The sequence below is a fragment of the Hydractinia symbiolongicarpus genome, chromosome 2, assembly GCF_029227915.1.
Source record: "Hydractinia symbiolongicarpus strain clone_291-10 chromosome 2, HSymV2.1, whole genome shotgun sequence".
Classification (NCBI taxonomy): domain Eukaryota; kingdom Metazoa; phylum Cnidaria; class Hydrozoa; order Anthoathecata; family Hydractiniidae; genus Hydractinia; species Hydractinia symbiolongicarpus.
Genome location: NC_079876.1, coordinates 11,243,175 through 11,258,728, shown reverse-complemented (window position 1 = coordinate 11,258,728; position 15,554 = coordinate 11,243,175). Strand labels below are relative to the sequence as shown.

Here is a 15,554-nt window from a genome sequence, read left to right as displayed (position 1 = left end):
AATGCCCGAAAAAAAAAACAACAACAATAATATATGATTCAAAAAAACTATAAAAATTAAAATAAACTTACTATGTGGTAGCAAAGTTCTTAGAAGAACTGTTTTTGATGGTTTTTGAAAAAGTTTATTTTATAATAAAGTTAAGGAGTTAATAAAGTTTATATAAACTTTATTACCTCCTTTCTCTTCAAGCGCCTTCTTCCCAATCATCGTCTGCATGGTTTATTACAAGGAATTGCATTTCAGGAATGTTCCAGGCGAGTTCAAAGTGCGGGCGGTTTGGGGGGCAGCCGCTAATTTTACTTGAAAAGTCGCCCGAACTCGCCTGTATATATGCGGGCGTTTGCGGCTTATCGGCACCCTCTTTCAGAAAACGTCAGACGTATAGTTCCGGCAATACCTAACATTTATATTTCCCTTTAAGAACACTGCAATGATCAAGAAACAAAAAAGATAATATATACTTGAGAGAAATAACATTTCCAGTGCAATTTTTCTCTTATATATATAGCTATATATATATACTACTACTACTTAACGTTAAAGCCTGCTGTCAATAATGACACTGACAAGTGAGACTGTATTATCTCTCAACTAGCTAGCTAGCTAGCTATAAAGACAAAATACTTTAGACCATGAAGAAATATGTGTATTTTCAATACAGCTCATTAGATGAGCCAGCTCTAGCTAGCTTGGTAGCAAAGCTTTATGTTGCTCGCTGTAAAGTCAAACTACTATAAACCATAGAGAAATATGTGTTAACTTACAACAAAGTTTGTTAGACGTTTAATATAAGAAATAACTTCAATAACTTACTAAAAACAGTCTAAACAGTTGGTCAAAAGCTGCTAGCAGAATGAAATAAATATATGTCCCCGCTTATGTTTTTAAAAATTTGCCAAACGAGATATCCGCGCATGCGCGTAGGGAGCCCTCGGGTTGCGAAAGTGCCAGGGGACGAAAGTGCCATAGGCGCGGTGGTAAAAGTGCCATAAATAAGGTGGTGAAAGTGCCGTATGAGTTGCGAAAGTGCCATATGAGTGATAAAAGTGCCACACAAGTGGCGAAAGTGCCATAAATAGAGTTGCGAAAGTGCCAATACATATCTCTCTCTCTCTCTCTCTCTCTCTCTCTCTCTCTCTCTCTCTCTCTCTCTCTCTCTCTCTCTCTCTCTCTATATATATATATATATATATATATATATATATATATATATATATATATATATATATATATATATATATATATATATATATATATATATATATATATATATATATATATATATATATATATATATATATATATATATATATATATATATATATATATATATATATATATATATATATATATATATATATATATATATATATATATATATATATATATATATATATATATATATATATATATATATATATATATATATATATATATATATATATATATATATATATATATATATATATATATTTGACGTATTTTCAAAGTCTCACTAAAAATAAAATTTAAGAAATATTAAAACTGGTGAAAAAAACTTTTAGTTAAAATGCGATTTGTAACATTTAAAAAATTATAAACGAATTACTGGCACATATCTGTTCAAATATGATTTTTAAATTTTCGTCTAAAACAATCCAGTCAAACGATTCGTTTTCCTCTCCCTCCTCCACTCTAAACAATATATTAAAACACACTCCATCAGAGGGTTTTTTCTTGTTTGGAAGGTGTTCGATTGACAACATACCTAGCCTTTTCAAACGAAATGTTTTCGACGTGAACACACTATTCAGCGAAGCTTCAACTCTTTGCGTCAGTCCCTCCCATGGAAGAATATTTAACGTCTTTACTAACGCCAGACGAATGTTATCCCTCTGCCGCGCGTCAATAATAATAAGTCGTTGTATATGATGCGTATAAGGCGCTTGAATCGGCAACGATTTAATGTGTTGAATTGATTTGTCGGCCGACAACCAGTTTACTGCGTCTTTTATCACGTGCAAAATATCACTGCACCGAAGATCTAGAGCACCGTTTAAGACATCACTGATAGGAAACCATTTTGCTTCAAGCGACTCCTTATCTTGGTCTTCCAATGTTTTTAGTCGACCACCGACTGAATGACCAATGAAATTGTATCGAAACCATCTTCCAAATAAATCATGATCAATGCTAAGCAAGTGGTCAGCCTTACCTTGAATAAAACTTTCTTCAACTAATTCCCTCTCGAAGGCGCTTTCTAAAGTTTCGTTTTTTTCCACTTTGCCAGCCGGTAAATACCATGCCCCATAACACTCCGGTCTGTTTTCACTTACTAACAAAATTTTCTCTTCTTTAATCAAAATGGCGGACACGATATATATTAAGTTCTCTCCATGCACGCATGGTGGGTGATCTTGCAATTTGCTCTCAAAGTTTACACTGCCAGTTTGAAGTTTAAGTATTCCTTGCACGAAATCCGACATTCCACAGTTTTGTACTTTTACTAAAAAAAATAGTGATAATAATAAAGTATGGTGTCGTATTTCAAACTCGTATACATCATGTTGCTTCTAAGGGAGATTATATACATTAAGGCGGAATGTTTTACTGTGAACTTTTAACAAATCAGTACGCAGTCTTTATTGGTTATTCTTAGGGAAAAATGAGTGATGAATATGTTTTTTGTTTCTCGTGGAAATCAAAAAAAATGAAGAACACATTTCGCGGCTAATTCGCCTTTAAATTCTCCATTTACAATTTACTATGTAATAATCCCTTGTTATTCTCTGTAAGCGAACATAAGCATAAAAAATGATCACTAACAAGCAAATGCGAGAAACGATAAACATAAATAACTAACTTAATAGGTAAATAATAAAATAAATAAACAAACAAACAAAAGCATACACCAAGCAAATCTGACACTCTTAATTACGTCAATCAAAAGTTTCTTAGTCGTAGAGGATCAACTAACACCATCAGCGACGGTAAGTCACCGAAACGAAACTTGGCAGATTTGTTTCTCGAAAACGTTTATGTTCTATTAACATATCTTCACAAAAAAACAATAAAGTATAATTGGTTTACTATGGTTTCCTTGAAAAAGCTTCATTAAAATCAGAAAAAAACAACCCACGGAAAATTACTGTACTAACATGATTACTTTCCTCCTCAGAGCTCTTTCAAATGCTCCATAATAAGGTTTGGAAACGAGGAAGCCGAAAATATTTTAGATTAACTATATATTAAGAAAAGTTAACAGTCCTTTTATTTTGCCTTTTTTATCTTTAACTTATTAAATGCCAAAAACAAAACTAAGAAAACGGAATATGCAAAAATAAAAACGCAAATTTTCTCTAGCATAGTAACACACCTTCTTACTTTCATAGAGGGCAGTCTGTATCATTTTTTGTGGAAAACCTGCTACGAAACCATTCCAACGATTGCTTATGTGATGCGAAAAAGTATTTGTCAACATGTGTTTAAATGTATTACTAGAGACGTGTGTGAACATTTGAAGAATTATTTTGATACTATGTCAAACAACACTATTAATAAAAACACCATCATACGTCTACCTAGAGTAAAATTGGAAATTTCAAAGAAAAGTTTCTTCTTCCATGGTGCCAAATGTTTTAAGGAATTTTATTAATGCCTTGACAAAAATATCTTCCTCTGAATGCTTAATGAAGGATTAATTTTAACGAATTACTTATGCGAGACCTTCTGAGAAATTTTTAAAATATTTTGACACATAGTATATTTAATACTACTAAATGTATCTCTACTAAATGAAGGAAGTTATTAATGATGCTTTTAATTGTTTTTATCAAAACCTTTTTTACCTTTTTAAAATATTTAAGTTATTATTATTTTTTTTTTTTCAGGGCTCAATAAAATAGTTTGTATCTATTTAACTGTATCGATAAATACAAGAATGTCACTTAAAAAGAAAGGAGAATGTTTTACTTAGCTTGTCGAGTGTGTTCTATCCACAACTGGCTCTGACCATGAACTACGAATTACGGTTAACAGGTTTAGTTTATATCCATCATTAGCTCAGACATTGAGAAAGAAGACAGAAAGGAATGATTAGTCTTCCAACAGTCTTATACCTTTTAATATTCCTTAAAAACAACTCCATATGACCCAAGTGAAGGTTTGTACCCCAAAGTGACTTCCTTAATATTTTCAGATTATGCTTTCAACAAACGATAGTATAGGGCAACAGCTAAATGATTACAAAATGCTTACCAGCCGAAAAATAGTATCAGTAAAAACACTTAAGCATTCAGAGAGAGATATTTTTTTCAAGCATTAATTAAAAAATCTCATGGTTAAGATGCCAGTAGTTACTTCCAACTGGGCATTATGACTGCCCAGTTGGAGTTTGCGGTTTACGTTGTTACGTACTAGCTTTTTGCTTTATCTAAAATATTTTTATACAAGTAACGAAAAAAATACTGTCATTAACATGTACTGAGCAATTACAAAAGTGACATCCAAAAACAATAAAAGGATCAACTCCTGTGATGCCTTCACATGATTAAACTGAAATCAGCAAGAACACGGTCAGATAAGATTAGCTATGCTGCAATGATTCCTGCTGATCCTGAAAATTCATCTTTTAAGCTTGACGTAATTTAAATAAAAAATAGAATAAAGTAAAAAATTGAGAAGCCATTTGAACAACATTGCTGTGAAGTCTTACATCTTTCATAAATTTATCTTTCAAAGAACATCTATAATTTAAATACACTAGACTTTCTGAAGTAAGTTTAACTGACCATTATTGCACTTAAAACTTATGATAGCAGTGTTGTCCAAATTCCAACTACAAAAATTGTAAATATTCAAGAAAGTATTAACTGTGCAATTGATAACAGAAAAATTACTTTTACAAAATGTACGAGTGAATCTCCTAAAACTAAAAATTATAAGCACATTTTACATAGTACTCAGCAACAGTTAAAACAAAATAAAAATAACATTAAGATCTAAATCACAAGTACAGAGCCAATTCATCCAACTATAAGTTCGAATTATGGCAATGGTTACAAATGTCACTTAGAAAAAATAAAATAACAGGTAGTCGTTAGCCTGCATGCCTGCATTACTTGGAATATACGGAAACAAAAAATTTGACACATATTGGAAATTGGTAAAGAAAGATTTACAAGAGAGTGATCTATTATATACAAACTTAAAAAATTTCTTAGATGTCACCATTATGAAGATGAGCTACTTTTAACAACCAAAGTAACTTAGACAATTACCAGTGGATCATGTACAGAAAAATTTATGGTGCTAGTCCTGATGGACTAACTTTGTTCTGGTTTAATGTTGGAAGTTAAAACAAGAGCAACCAATTCAGGAGGTCCTTTAGAGATTATTTGAAAAGGTTCTGGTTACTTCATTCAAACTCAATTACAAATGGAATGCACATCAACTGACTTTTGTATAGTAATGTCTTATCATCCGGAACCAAAGTTTGCAAATTACTTTATGATTAAGAGGTCTGGTTTATGGTCAATAATGAAAAGTGTCACCACACGCATCAAAATATTCCATTTACCCAATGATCCCATAAATAAAAGCGATATTTTTGTAATATTTTTACAGGGTCCCAGGATTATGGTCTCTTAAGTCACTTCTTACACATAACAACAGAAAAGTGAAGAAACTTACCTACTTTTACATTTATATAGTTTAAGCAAATACATATATTTATAAATATTTTAACTTTTATAAATATATATAAATAAATATAAATATATATAAATATATATATATATATATATATATATATATATATATATATATATATATATATATATATATATATATATATATATATATATATATATATATATATATATATATATATATATATATATATATATATATATATATATATATATATATATATATATATATATATATATATATATATATATATATATATATATATATATATATATATATATATATATATATATATATATATATATATATATATATATATATATATATATATATATATATATATATATATATATATATATATATATATATATATATATATATATATATATATATATATATATATATATATATATAAATATATATAAATATTTTAACTTTTATCCTTCAATAACAAAAACATTATTATCAGACGCAATTCATTATGCTACCCAACACTTAGAGATAAAAGAAGATGATATAAAAGCCATCTTTCATGCGCAAAAATCGCTTCTATTCGACACTAGCAAACAAACGTGGATGAAGAAGGGAGGAGAATTGTTCGACGTGACGATGGGTGCATATAACGGTGCCGACGTTTGCGAAGTTGGATTGTTCATGTTAAACAAGATAAACGCAATTCACCCTAACAATGTGGGATTGTACCGTGATGATGGTCTTGCCGCATTTAAAGACACCAGCGGACCTGCGATGGAACGCATCAAAAAGAAAATACAAGCATTATTCCAAGAATGCGGTTTAAAAATTGTTATTGAATGCAATAAGAAAATTGTGAATTTTGTAGACATCACGCAAAATCTCGACAATGAACCTTTACACCATACAGCAAACCTGACAGCATCATTCAGTACATCCATACTCAATCCAACCACCCACCTACCCAGTAAACACAAAGACTTCTTAAAGACGGCTTTTCTCGTCTCTAACTCGTCCGGACGTCTTTTGACTAAAAAAACGTTTCAAAGACGTCTTTATTTGGTCTCTGTAAGACCAGTAAAATCTCGTTCGAAAGAAACGTCTCAAAGACGTCTTTATTTCGTCACTGTAAGACCAATAAAATCTTGTTTAAAATGTTCGTCTCAAAGACGTCTTTATTTGGTCTCTGTAAGACCAGTAAAATCTCGTTCAAAAGACACTTCTCAGAGACGTCTTTATTTGGCCACTGTAAAGGCTGAAATACACTATCATTTTTCAATGATCATTTTCCAATGCTACATTCCAATGACATTAAAAATGACAAATTTTGGCGCAAATACACTATCATTAAAAACATGAAACTTGAGAATGTTTTCTTTGCAACATGGACTCTGAAGAAGAAATAGCAGCTGCTTTTGTTGTGCATATGTTATCAAAAAAGAGAGCTAAACATAGGAAAAAATGCAAAGAAATGTATGGGTGAAGCCGTATAGGCGAAATGAACTTGGCATCCACAATACTCTCATGTATTAACTGCGTGTAGAGGAAATTGCAGAGTATACGCGATTTTTAAGAATGCCGCCGAATATTTTTGAGGAGCTCCTAAATCTCATAGAAGTTGACATTGAGAAAAAAACAACGCATTTGCGAGACCCAATTCCTGCTAAAGTCAAAGTAGCTGCAACTTTAAAGTTTTTCTCATGTGGGATAAATTACACCGAATTACAGTATTTATTTCGCGTTCACAAAAGTACTTTGTCACAGTTCATCGCTGAAGTTTACGAAGCTATTTACATGCGATTAAAAGAAAAATACCTCAAGGTAAATATATATTTCGTTCAGTAATTTATCAAACGTACTAAACTAGCAGTCACACATTATTACCCTGCACTTTGTGAGCCCTCTTCTGGGTTGAGATCTGACAAACTTTCTCGACTGTAATAAGTGTTTTGATATATGTTCACTGGGTGTCGGTACATATTCTGTAAAACAGGCGATAACGGCGGAGACACAAAGGGTGGGTAATTTTGTGTGGCATGTGTTGAAGAGTTCCTTGGGATCGGAGATTGAATGGGCGGTGTTCTGAAAGAGGTTACGGCGAGTAATCTCATCTGAACTACTACAGAAATGATGCGAAAGATATCGGGGATAAATTTTGTGCGTACTTTAACTCCACCGGTGCTGTTCCATGGCAAGAAAAATTTGTCTGAAATTTATACCCACCATCGAAGAAGTTGTTTTTCTTGGGACGATGGAGTCACGTAGGAATAGCAAGGACTGAAAGTATGGCCATTAACTTTCGTAAACATCATCTCGTCCTGCTCCACTTTTCTTGCTGTTGTTTACTTTCTTCAATTCTGCGCTGAAATAACTTCGTAGTGTATTCAATTTACTCCTCACTAATTTCTCTAAAAAGAAAAACAGATCATAAAAATATACATGTTTTTCTTTTCTCATCCAAACCATTCGAAATAACACAAACCTTCCATTCCTAGTCTGCCTTTGAATATCTCATAACTTTTTGCCTTCTCGTTTCTGTCCTTATAAAACGGGGATTTAACATCCCACAAACTGGGCTGGCTTCTCCAAATCTCAAAAAAAATTTCGATCGCTTCTTGCGTCTTCATTCTCGGGTGAATTACTTGTTCAAATCTTTGTTTTCAAAAATGTTTACGCCAAAACTATATCGCGTGCAACAAACACGTGTGCGAAAACAATGGATTCGATTTAAAACAATAGAAAAAAAATGTCATTGAAAAATTAAAAGTTGAACATCTTCAACTTTTCATTTTTAAGGATCATTGGAAATGAGAGTGTAAAAAATGACATTTTCTTCTGTATACACTGTCATTTTTCAATGATAATTGGAAAATGATCATTGAAAAATGATAGTGTATTTCAGCCTTAAGACAAGTAAAATCTCGTTCGAAATGAATCATCATTTCTTTTCGTTTTAAAGATAATGTCACAACAAACAAATAACTACGTTAATTGTTTGCCGATCCGAAATAATTGGCGTAGAAATAAACGTTTTTGATATTTCAGAATTTCTTATACAGAGGTAGCCAAAAATTCGAATTAAATTTGTCAAAAAAAGGATACATTTTACAATAAAAACAGCGTTCGAATGACCGCATAGAATAAACTTGTAAAGAACATCGTTCTATTTCAACAAATGTTGCATTTGACGTTTACTTTTGAAGAGAAAAGAATAATGTGCTCCATAACACAACAAGTAAATAGTAAAGCAAAAAAGGCTGTTTTTACCCGAGATATGAATGGACAATGAAGAAAATATTTTGGTGATTAAAAGTAAGTATCTTAGATTTTTTTTTGTACTTTCTCCACCCTATTCGGTAAACTGTATATGATAGTTATCCCGCTCCGCTGTAAAAAGGAGAACGATAAACCCCGCGTTCCGTTGCTGCGCTGTTGCTCCAGCGATAGCGGAGAGCGATATTTGCCGTTTGCATGGAACGCTGGTTGTTGGTGCATTACTTTTTGTGGTGAATAGTGGTGCATTTATTTTTCTGGCTGGCTGCGTTGCTTCGCCAAACATCACTATGGCCAAACCAACGTGACCACCACAATCCTGGACAAAATATGTTGAGACAAATCACTTTTCTAGCAGTTCTGAGAGTGTTTTCCTTGTAACAGCACTACAAATAGTGTTGTAGTTATGTTGAATGGTTGTCAGCCAAATTTTAGACTACCTCTGTACTGTTTGTTTTTAGCAGCTAGCCCCCACCCCTGTTCAATGTTTAGTCAGTTCAGTGTGGAAGGCAAGTGTTGCAGCTAGCTATCTAGCTCATCAGCTCATCTCCATGTTTTGCTTGAATTATTATAGCAGTAAGATATTATGCCTTTTGCAAAGTCTAACAGGAAAGGGTCACGGATCATTCGCACAACTCTCAGAAACGGTTATACAAGAAGTGTTTTCAAGTCATTTCAGCCGGTGACAAGCAATTCCTCTGCAAGCATAACTACCATAGAAGAAACAAATAATACAAGTGCTATTGAGGACCCTTTAGTGCAAACCGAACAATTTGATATTGAAGAACATGATAATGTACAGTTTTTGTTGAGTGGGGATATAGTTAAAAAAAAAAGATGTGGCGGTTATGAAAGAAACAAAGAGAAAGAATTACATTCCTGGAGTTCTGTCACTTCTAACATTTGTGAAAATTATGCTGAAAAATTCAACCTTTTGCTTCTTCAAAAGTGTACGGTATGTGATTCGTCGTTTGAGGAAGGGCTTGTTTGGTGCAAAGACTGTGGTCCACTTGCGACATATTGCCAGGGTTGTGCAGACGTTTCCCATAAGAACATTGCATTTCATAATGCAATTACTTTAAAGGTGTGTATATATATATAAGCTATACAGAGCCTGCAAGTGAAGCAAGTTACGCCATTTAGCTAGTAACTAGTCCTTACCAAACTTGCCATGCTTATCAGCTATGCGCTTGATGTTATGTGTATAATGTTAACCTCCTAGATAATAAGATGTGACAGTTTTACATATAAATAGAATAAACATTGTAAAAAGTGCAGGCGCTTTCAGGAGGGTTTGGCATTGTGAAAAAAATCTGCATTCACTCTAAAAAAACTTATATATATATTATATATATTATTTTTATGTTTTGTTTTCAAGAAAAAATTACATTCATTTTTGCTACTTAAAGTTTTAACTTAAAGTTCGTGTTTATATGTATATATATATATTTGATTTATATATATTATATATATACTTGTGATGTTTTATTTTTTCATAGCCAAACTTTGACATGATGACATATACATTTCACAACGAATTACACGATGCTCACTGTTATTCCTGTTCAAACAAATATTTTCGAGTAATAACAATTGTTTCAGAAAAAGGTAATATATACATGTGACTATGATGTGAGTGCTCTATTTGTACAGTTAGCAGTTGGATAAGCCCTTATATTCTGAACTTATAGGTTGTCTCCATCAGTGTGAAGTCTGGTTCTGCACATGTGAATCTGAATTTTCGAAGTTGTTAAAGTATGATTTATGGCCATCAACACCTACTAAACCTTCTACTGCCATCTCAATAAAATTGCTGGACCAATTCGTTGCATTGCAAATGGAGGGTAAAATTTCTTTCACTTCATTTATTGATGGAATGTCATGGAAAACTGGTATGCATAACCAAACTCTGGTAAGTTTAAGGTTTGAATTTATAGGTTAGGACTAACAACAAAACCTTTTTACCTTTTTTAATAAGAAAGCCTATTTATTGTCAGAAGAGAGCCAAATTGTTTAATTTAGCAGCAATGGGCTTGTTATAATTATATTATATAGTTCATAATTTTTTTCTAGAAACGCGTATTAACACGTTTTATGCAAACAGACTCCATTGACCAATACCGTCAATTCCAGCGACAGTTGAGGGATCTATGGTTTTCAGACTTAACAGGAAAAAAACCCAACCAATGTCCAGCATGTCCAATAGTATGGCAGCTTGTCATTTATGGATATTTTTGTATTTCTTTTTTATATACTCTGGTAATTTTGTTGTAATGCTTTTAGGATGCTGGGAGTGTTTTCTATTGCATGGATGCTAATTTTGGACTTGTTTTAAAAAGCTCTGCATCAAAATCAAAGAATACCCCAAACAATGACAAAAATCATTTTATTGAAGATGACGAAGTTGACACATTCATGTCTAGCTATGATGACAAAGCTGTGGAAAATAAGGTGAGATACACTTCATCACCCTAATTTAATTCAAAACTTCCTCGTTGTAATAAAGTCTGAAATCACTTTAGGAATGTAATAACTTTCAAGCAGGGAACCGTATCCGTTCAAAAAGAAAAAGTTCAAAGCTTAGTGTGACAGGTGTTTTTGGTGTATCTTGTCGGCATGAAATTCCAAAGCTCTTTCTTAACATGCGACATGGCGAGAGGTTAGTAGTCTTTTTATATATTGCATAAACTTTCTATTAATGTAAACTATATACACAAAAATATTTCTTGGACAAAATAATTTTCAGTCTGCGATGTTGTTTATTATAGAATATTCAATGATATTTTCTTTTCATATGATTAGAATTGGTTATGCGGTATTAATGATGAATAAAATCCTAGCTGAAGTGTTGGGTAAAGATATTGACGTCCATATTATGTATGATATTGCCTGTCAGGTTATTCGTTTTCTATATGCATTCTGGTTTAGCTTGAAACATATATGTTGAACAGTATATATTGATCTATATTTTAGAAAAAAGGAACGTTAAGTAAATACCCCAAATTCAAATTAGGGATACCAGTATTTCACGCATATGGGCACAAAAGTTCTTGTCAGGTTTGTTTCTTTTTTATTATTGTTGTGTTTGTTGTTGTTGTTATTGTTGTTATTGTTCTTATTACTTTGACAACTGACATACAGAATCTTTGTAATAGTAACCGTTTTCCACATTTTCATTGTTAGGTACAACATTCGATCCGTAGAATGGAAGGTTTTGGTTTAATGGATGGGGAACTGATGGAAAGACTCTGGTCCTATTTGAGATCGTTTTCAAAAATCACGAAAGAGATGACTTCAGCTCACCGTGTTGACTTTTTGAGTGATGCTTTAAATCATTTTACAATGACTAAGTTAGAAATATTAGGTACGCATGTATCTATATATTGTTTAATTATAATATTGTATATACAAAACCTGTGAAATTTTAAGTAAGTGAGCAAGAAGTTTTAGCATTTAGTTGTTGTATTTTTGAATTACTTGTGTTCATTAGGGAAAACACTTGTGGGCTGGTATCAAAAAGCCAATGCTGTCTATCAGACTAGTTCTGCAGAAATCCAAACTTTGTGTTTAAACCTAGGTGACATATTTTCTTAAAATCGTGTTTCGTGAGAATAGAGTTGTTAATGGGATACATTTGGTTTTATTTGTTGGCAAATCTGAAAGAATGTGAGAGTTCTTGAAACTTAACGTTTTTAGATAATATCACAGACGAGGTTATACACTCATGGAAGTTGGAGGAAGAGTCTAAAATTAAATGGAAAAGTGTTGTAGAGCAAGGTACTTATTTGTTACACTTACACTTATTTGTTGTTAAAGGAAGAACTTGATTAACTGATTTGTTATACAATGTGAAAGTGTTATCTTTAGAGGTTGGTTGGGAATTCAAATATTATACTAAAATTAAAGAGCTGAATAACGAAAATACATTACTCCTGTTAAGTAGTAGTGTTTCTGATACTGCGAGACATAGGATAAAACTAAACAGGTATGTGAACATTTAGTTTATGCCACAACACACTAACCATCCGGTAGTTTTTTGTTTCGTTCTTAGATGGCTTTTTGTTATTGTTATTTAGGTTGGAATCTGGTCTTTCGAGTTTCGAAAAAAAGCACGATGTAAACGATCGTTGGAGTATAACCTCAAATCAGTACACGTATCATCATCGCAAATTCGTTCAGAATGCTGTAAAAACCACTTTGGATACTTTACATACTCGTGCAACTGAAAGGTTAATGTTACTGACTTTAAAGAAACGATATGCAGGTAAACTATAAATTTATATCAGCCCGATGAAATATGTGTACAATCTTTGTTTTTTTATTCTTTGTTGATTTATTTTACTTAACTTTGATAGATGGTTCTTCGATATGCAATCGTTTATCAGTGCAAATCAATAAAATCTGCAATGACCTAAAGAATTTAGTTGAGTCGTTAAATCAGACGAACAGAGAATGTGGTGTGTACGAAGATGTGTTGTATAAAGATGCATTGGACGTCAATTCCAGGATATATTTAAACACTACTACGGTTGATCAGGTAATTCTCTAAAAATTATGCATGGTAAAAAAATGACGAGTTCTTTAATTTGTTACGGACACTTTATTTTAGGTTAATAACACTTCACATAACATTCCTGCATCAGTAAAAAGTACGTGCGTACAATTTTACCTGCGCAAGTGTCGTGCTACCGAGGAGCTTCAAATTGTTCGTACGGAAATGCAGCACGTATTAAACTACTATAGAGAAATGGAATCCTCATTGGCTACTGCTATTTATAATAACGATTCTCCAAAAAAAATCTTTGTTATAGAAAAACTAAATTATGTACGAAATACAGTAGAAAATATGCAGAAACTATTTATGGATGTCGAAAGCAACAATCTCGAAGATGATTTTGATGTGACTGTTTATTGCGATGGACAATCTTCAGATGAATCTGATGAAGAAAACCCATGACCTGTAACTGCATATTTCGATATATATATTTGTTAGTGTTTTTACAGAATTGATTTATTATATTTTCTTTTGCTATTATTACTTGGTGACACATGGATAGCAATATAATTCATTGTAACCATCTGACTATCACAGCTTGAAATTGTGTTTCGAAAGCTTTGGCTCTTCTAAGTAATCACCTCATTTAAGATATATATAGAATATAAATTTTGCGCCTTTGTTAAATTTTGTTACAGATTTATAGAATATGTAAAACAAATATTTATCTGTTACAGATTTTACAGATTTTTTAATGATATTAATAAGTAGGTTAGATATGTCCACTTCTACTTTGTACGGACGCGGTATTTATGTGATGTCATAAAAAAAAGTTACTAATGCTTCCTTTGTCTTATATATTGCAAGTTTACTTTGTAATTTGTGTCGCTGGAATACATTTTAATGCTCGTCCCGTTTTCTCTCGTTCCCATGGCATCCACGTGTACTAATTTAGCGTAGCCTAAATTTATCGAAGAAATAGTTAAAAACATTGCAGGATCTACATGGATTTGTTTCCAGGGACGTTAAACAAATAATCAAAAAAAATGTTTGTAAAAAAGTAAGAAACTTTCTCCAAGTTCATTGTTCTTATAAAAAATGCGTAAATTTGTCTTGCTAAATTAACACACGCTAAAATTAGTAAGTAGGTCTTATCTTGTTGTTTTTTTGTTTTTAAGAAAACTGTGTAATAGAAATTCGGGTCACTTTGTACTGTGTTCTGACATGTCTCACTGAGATCGGGTCGAGCTACAGTGTCAATTTCGACATGATTTCTTTTAACGGCAGTTATTTGTCTATTTCGATGTCAAGTCCAGTGAAAGGAATAGTGCTGTGAATATAAATTTCGGATCAATTTGAGCTGTGTGTTCTGACATTTTTCTGAAAAATTTCATTTTACGGCAGGTGCTAGTCTTGATTGCATAAGATAAAAATTAGCGCTTGTATAAGGGTTTGTGATGTAACCAGAAGTTTCTGTCAATCTGGTAATGTAAAAAAACTAGATTTTCAAAAAGGAGAATCGCGATTCGCGGTTGAATGAATTTTCGCGAAATTATATTTCACAGTTCATAATAAATCATCATATTTCGTCGAATTTTATGAAAATAAAGTTTTTTTCTTTCCGGCTTTATGCAATTATGTAAACTTGTGCGGACAAAATGTCGCAGGCTGAAAATTTTGTCAAGGTTAAAGCAAAAAAAAAAAATTCTGGTAAGATATTCCAGACGCTCATATTTTTGCTAGTTCGGGTAACAATACCCACAAATTGTGCTTTACATACTCCACTTACTTTGCAGTAACGAAATCAAATACACGCGACATTTTGTAGGGGTGAGTTAACTGACTGCTATGTCAAAACTGTTTTTGTTCCGATTCATCCCAACTGATCTTATATTTTTTGGAAATAGCCAACTGTGTATGTTTGATAATTATCATCGTAGTTCAAAAAACAGTAGAACATGGCTGAAAATAAGAGAAAGCTAGTAAAAAAGACCCCAGAACAAGTCACTGTCCTCGAAGAACTTTATGAAGCTGGAATGAAGAGCTATAAAAGTGACAATACGTTGGCGCGATCTTTGTTAGAGCAAGCGGTATTGAAAACAGGCCTAAGTGAATCGAAAAT

At 32.2% G+C, this 15,554-nt stretch overlaps 3 protein-coding genes across 4 annotated transcripts; 2 read left to right on the top strand and 1 right to left on the bottom strand.

Moving 5' to 3' along the window:
* Positions 1-1,568: 1,568 nt before the first annotated feature.
* LOC130629762 (8-oxo-dGDP phosphatase NUDT18-like) lies at positions 1,569-3,391 on the bottom strand. The gene is made up of 4 exons (XM_057443101.1): positions 3,367-3,391; positions 2,982-3,037; positions 2,748-2,844; positions 1,569-2,488 (listed from the first exon to the last, which is right to left on the bottom strand). The coding sequence occupies exons 1-4, from the start codon at positions 3,389-3,391 to the stop codon at positions 1,569-1,571; spliced, it is 1,098 nt and encodes a 365-aa protein (XP_057299084.1).
* A 5,636-nt stretch (positions 3,392-9,027) lies between these two features.
* LOC130629761 (uncharacterized) lies at positions 9,028-12,120 on the top strand. The gene is made up of 9 exons (XM_057443100.1): positions 9,028-10,021; positions 10,437-10,545; positions 10,629-10,849; positions 11,011-11,142; positions 11,221-11,388; positions 11,460-11,596; positions 11,740-11,833; positions 11,911-11,994; positions 12,079-12,120. The coding sequence occupies exons 1-9, from the start codon at positions 9,524-9,526 to the stop codon at positions 12,118-12,120; spliced, it is 1,485 nt and encodes a 494-aa protein (XP_057299083.1). The 5' UTR covers positions 9,028-9,523.
* Positions 11,848-14,341, top strand: LOC130629398 (uncharacterized). Of its 2 annotated transcripts, XM_057442572.1 has the most exons (8): positions 11,848-11,994; positions 12,121-12,301; positions 12,428-12,514; positions 12,634-12,714; positions 12,805-12,922; positions 13,014-13,201; positions 13,293-13,474; positions 13,547-14,341. In XM_057442572.1, exons 2-8 carry the CDS (start codon positions 12,142-12,144, stop codon positions 13,892-13,894), a joined length of 1,164 nt encoding a protein of 387 aa, XP_057298555.1. In that variant the 5' UTR covers positions 11,848-11,994; positions 12,121-12,141; the 3' UTR covers positions 13,895-14,341. The 2 variants fall into 2 exon arrangements, with proteins under 2 accessions (XP_057298555.1, XP_057298556.1); XM_057442573.1 differs by having other exon boundaries at positions 11,858-12,301.
* The last annotated feature ends 1,213 nt before the right edge of the window (positions 14,342-15,554 follow it).

Coding starts and splice junctions, on each gene's coding strand:
- LOC130629762 (XM_057443101.1), bottom strand. CDS start 3,391: ATGATACAGACTGCCCTCTATGAAA. Junction 2,845..2,981: donor ATCTGCCAAGTTTCGTTTCG/GTGACTTACCGT, acceptor TTACCTATTAAG/TTAGTTATTTATGTTTATCG. Junction 2,489..2,747: donor TAACAAGGGATTATTACATA/GTAAATTGTAAA, acceptor TATTTTTTTTAG/TAAAAGTACAAAACTGTGGA.
- LOC130629761 (XM_057443100.1), top strand. CDS start 9,524: ATGCCTTTTGCAAAGTCTAACAGGAAAGGGTCACGGATCATTCGCACA. Junction 11,143..11,220: donor AATGTCCAGCATGTCCAATA/GTATGGCAGCTT, acceptor TAATGCTTTTAG/GATGCTGGGAGTGTTTTCTA. Junction 11,834..11,910: donor TGTATGATATTGCCTGTCAG/GTTATTCGTTTT, acceptor TCTATATTTTAG/AAAAAAGGAACGTTAAGTAA.
- LOC130629398 (XM_057442572.1), top strand. CDS start 12,142: ATGGAAGGTTTTGGTTTAATGGATGGGGAACTGATGGAAAGACTCTGG. Junction 12,923..13,013: donor CATAGGATAAAACTAAACAG/GTATGTGAACAT, acceptor ATTGTTATTTAG/GTTGGAATCTGGTCTTTCGA. Junction 13,475..13,546: donor ACACTACTACGGTTGATCAG/GTAATTCTCTAA, acceptor ACTTTATTTTAG/GTTAATAACACTTCACATAA.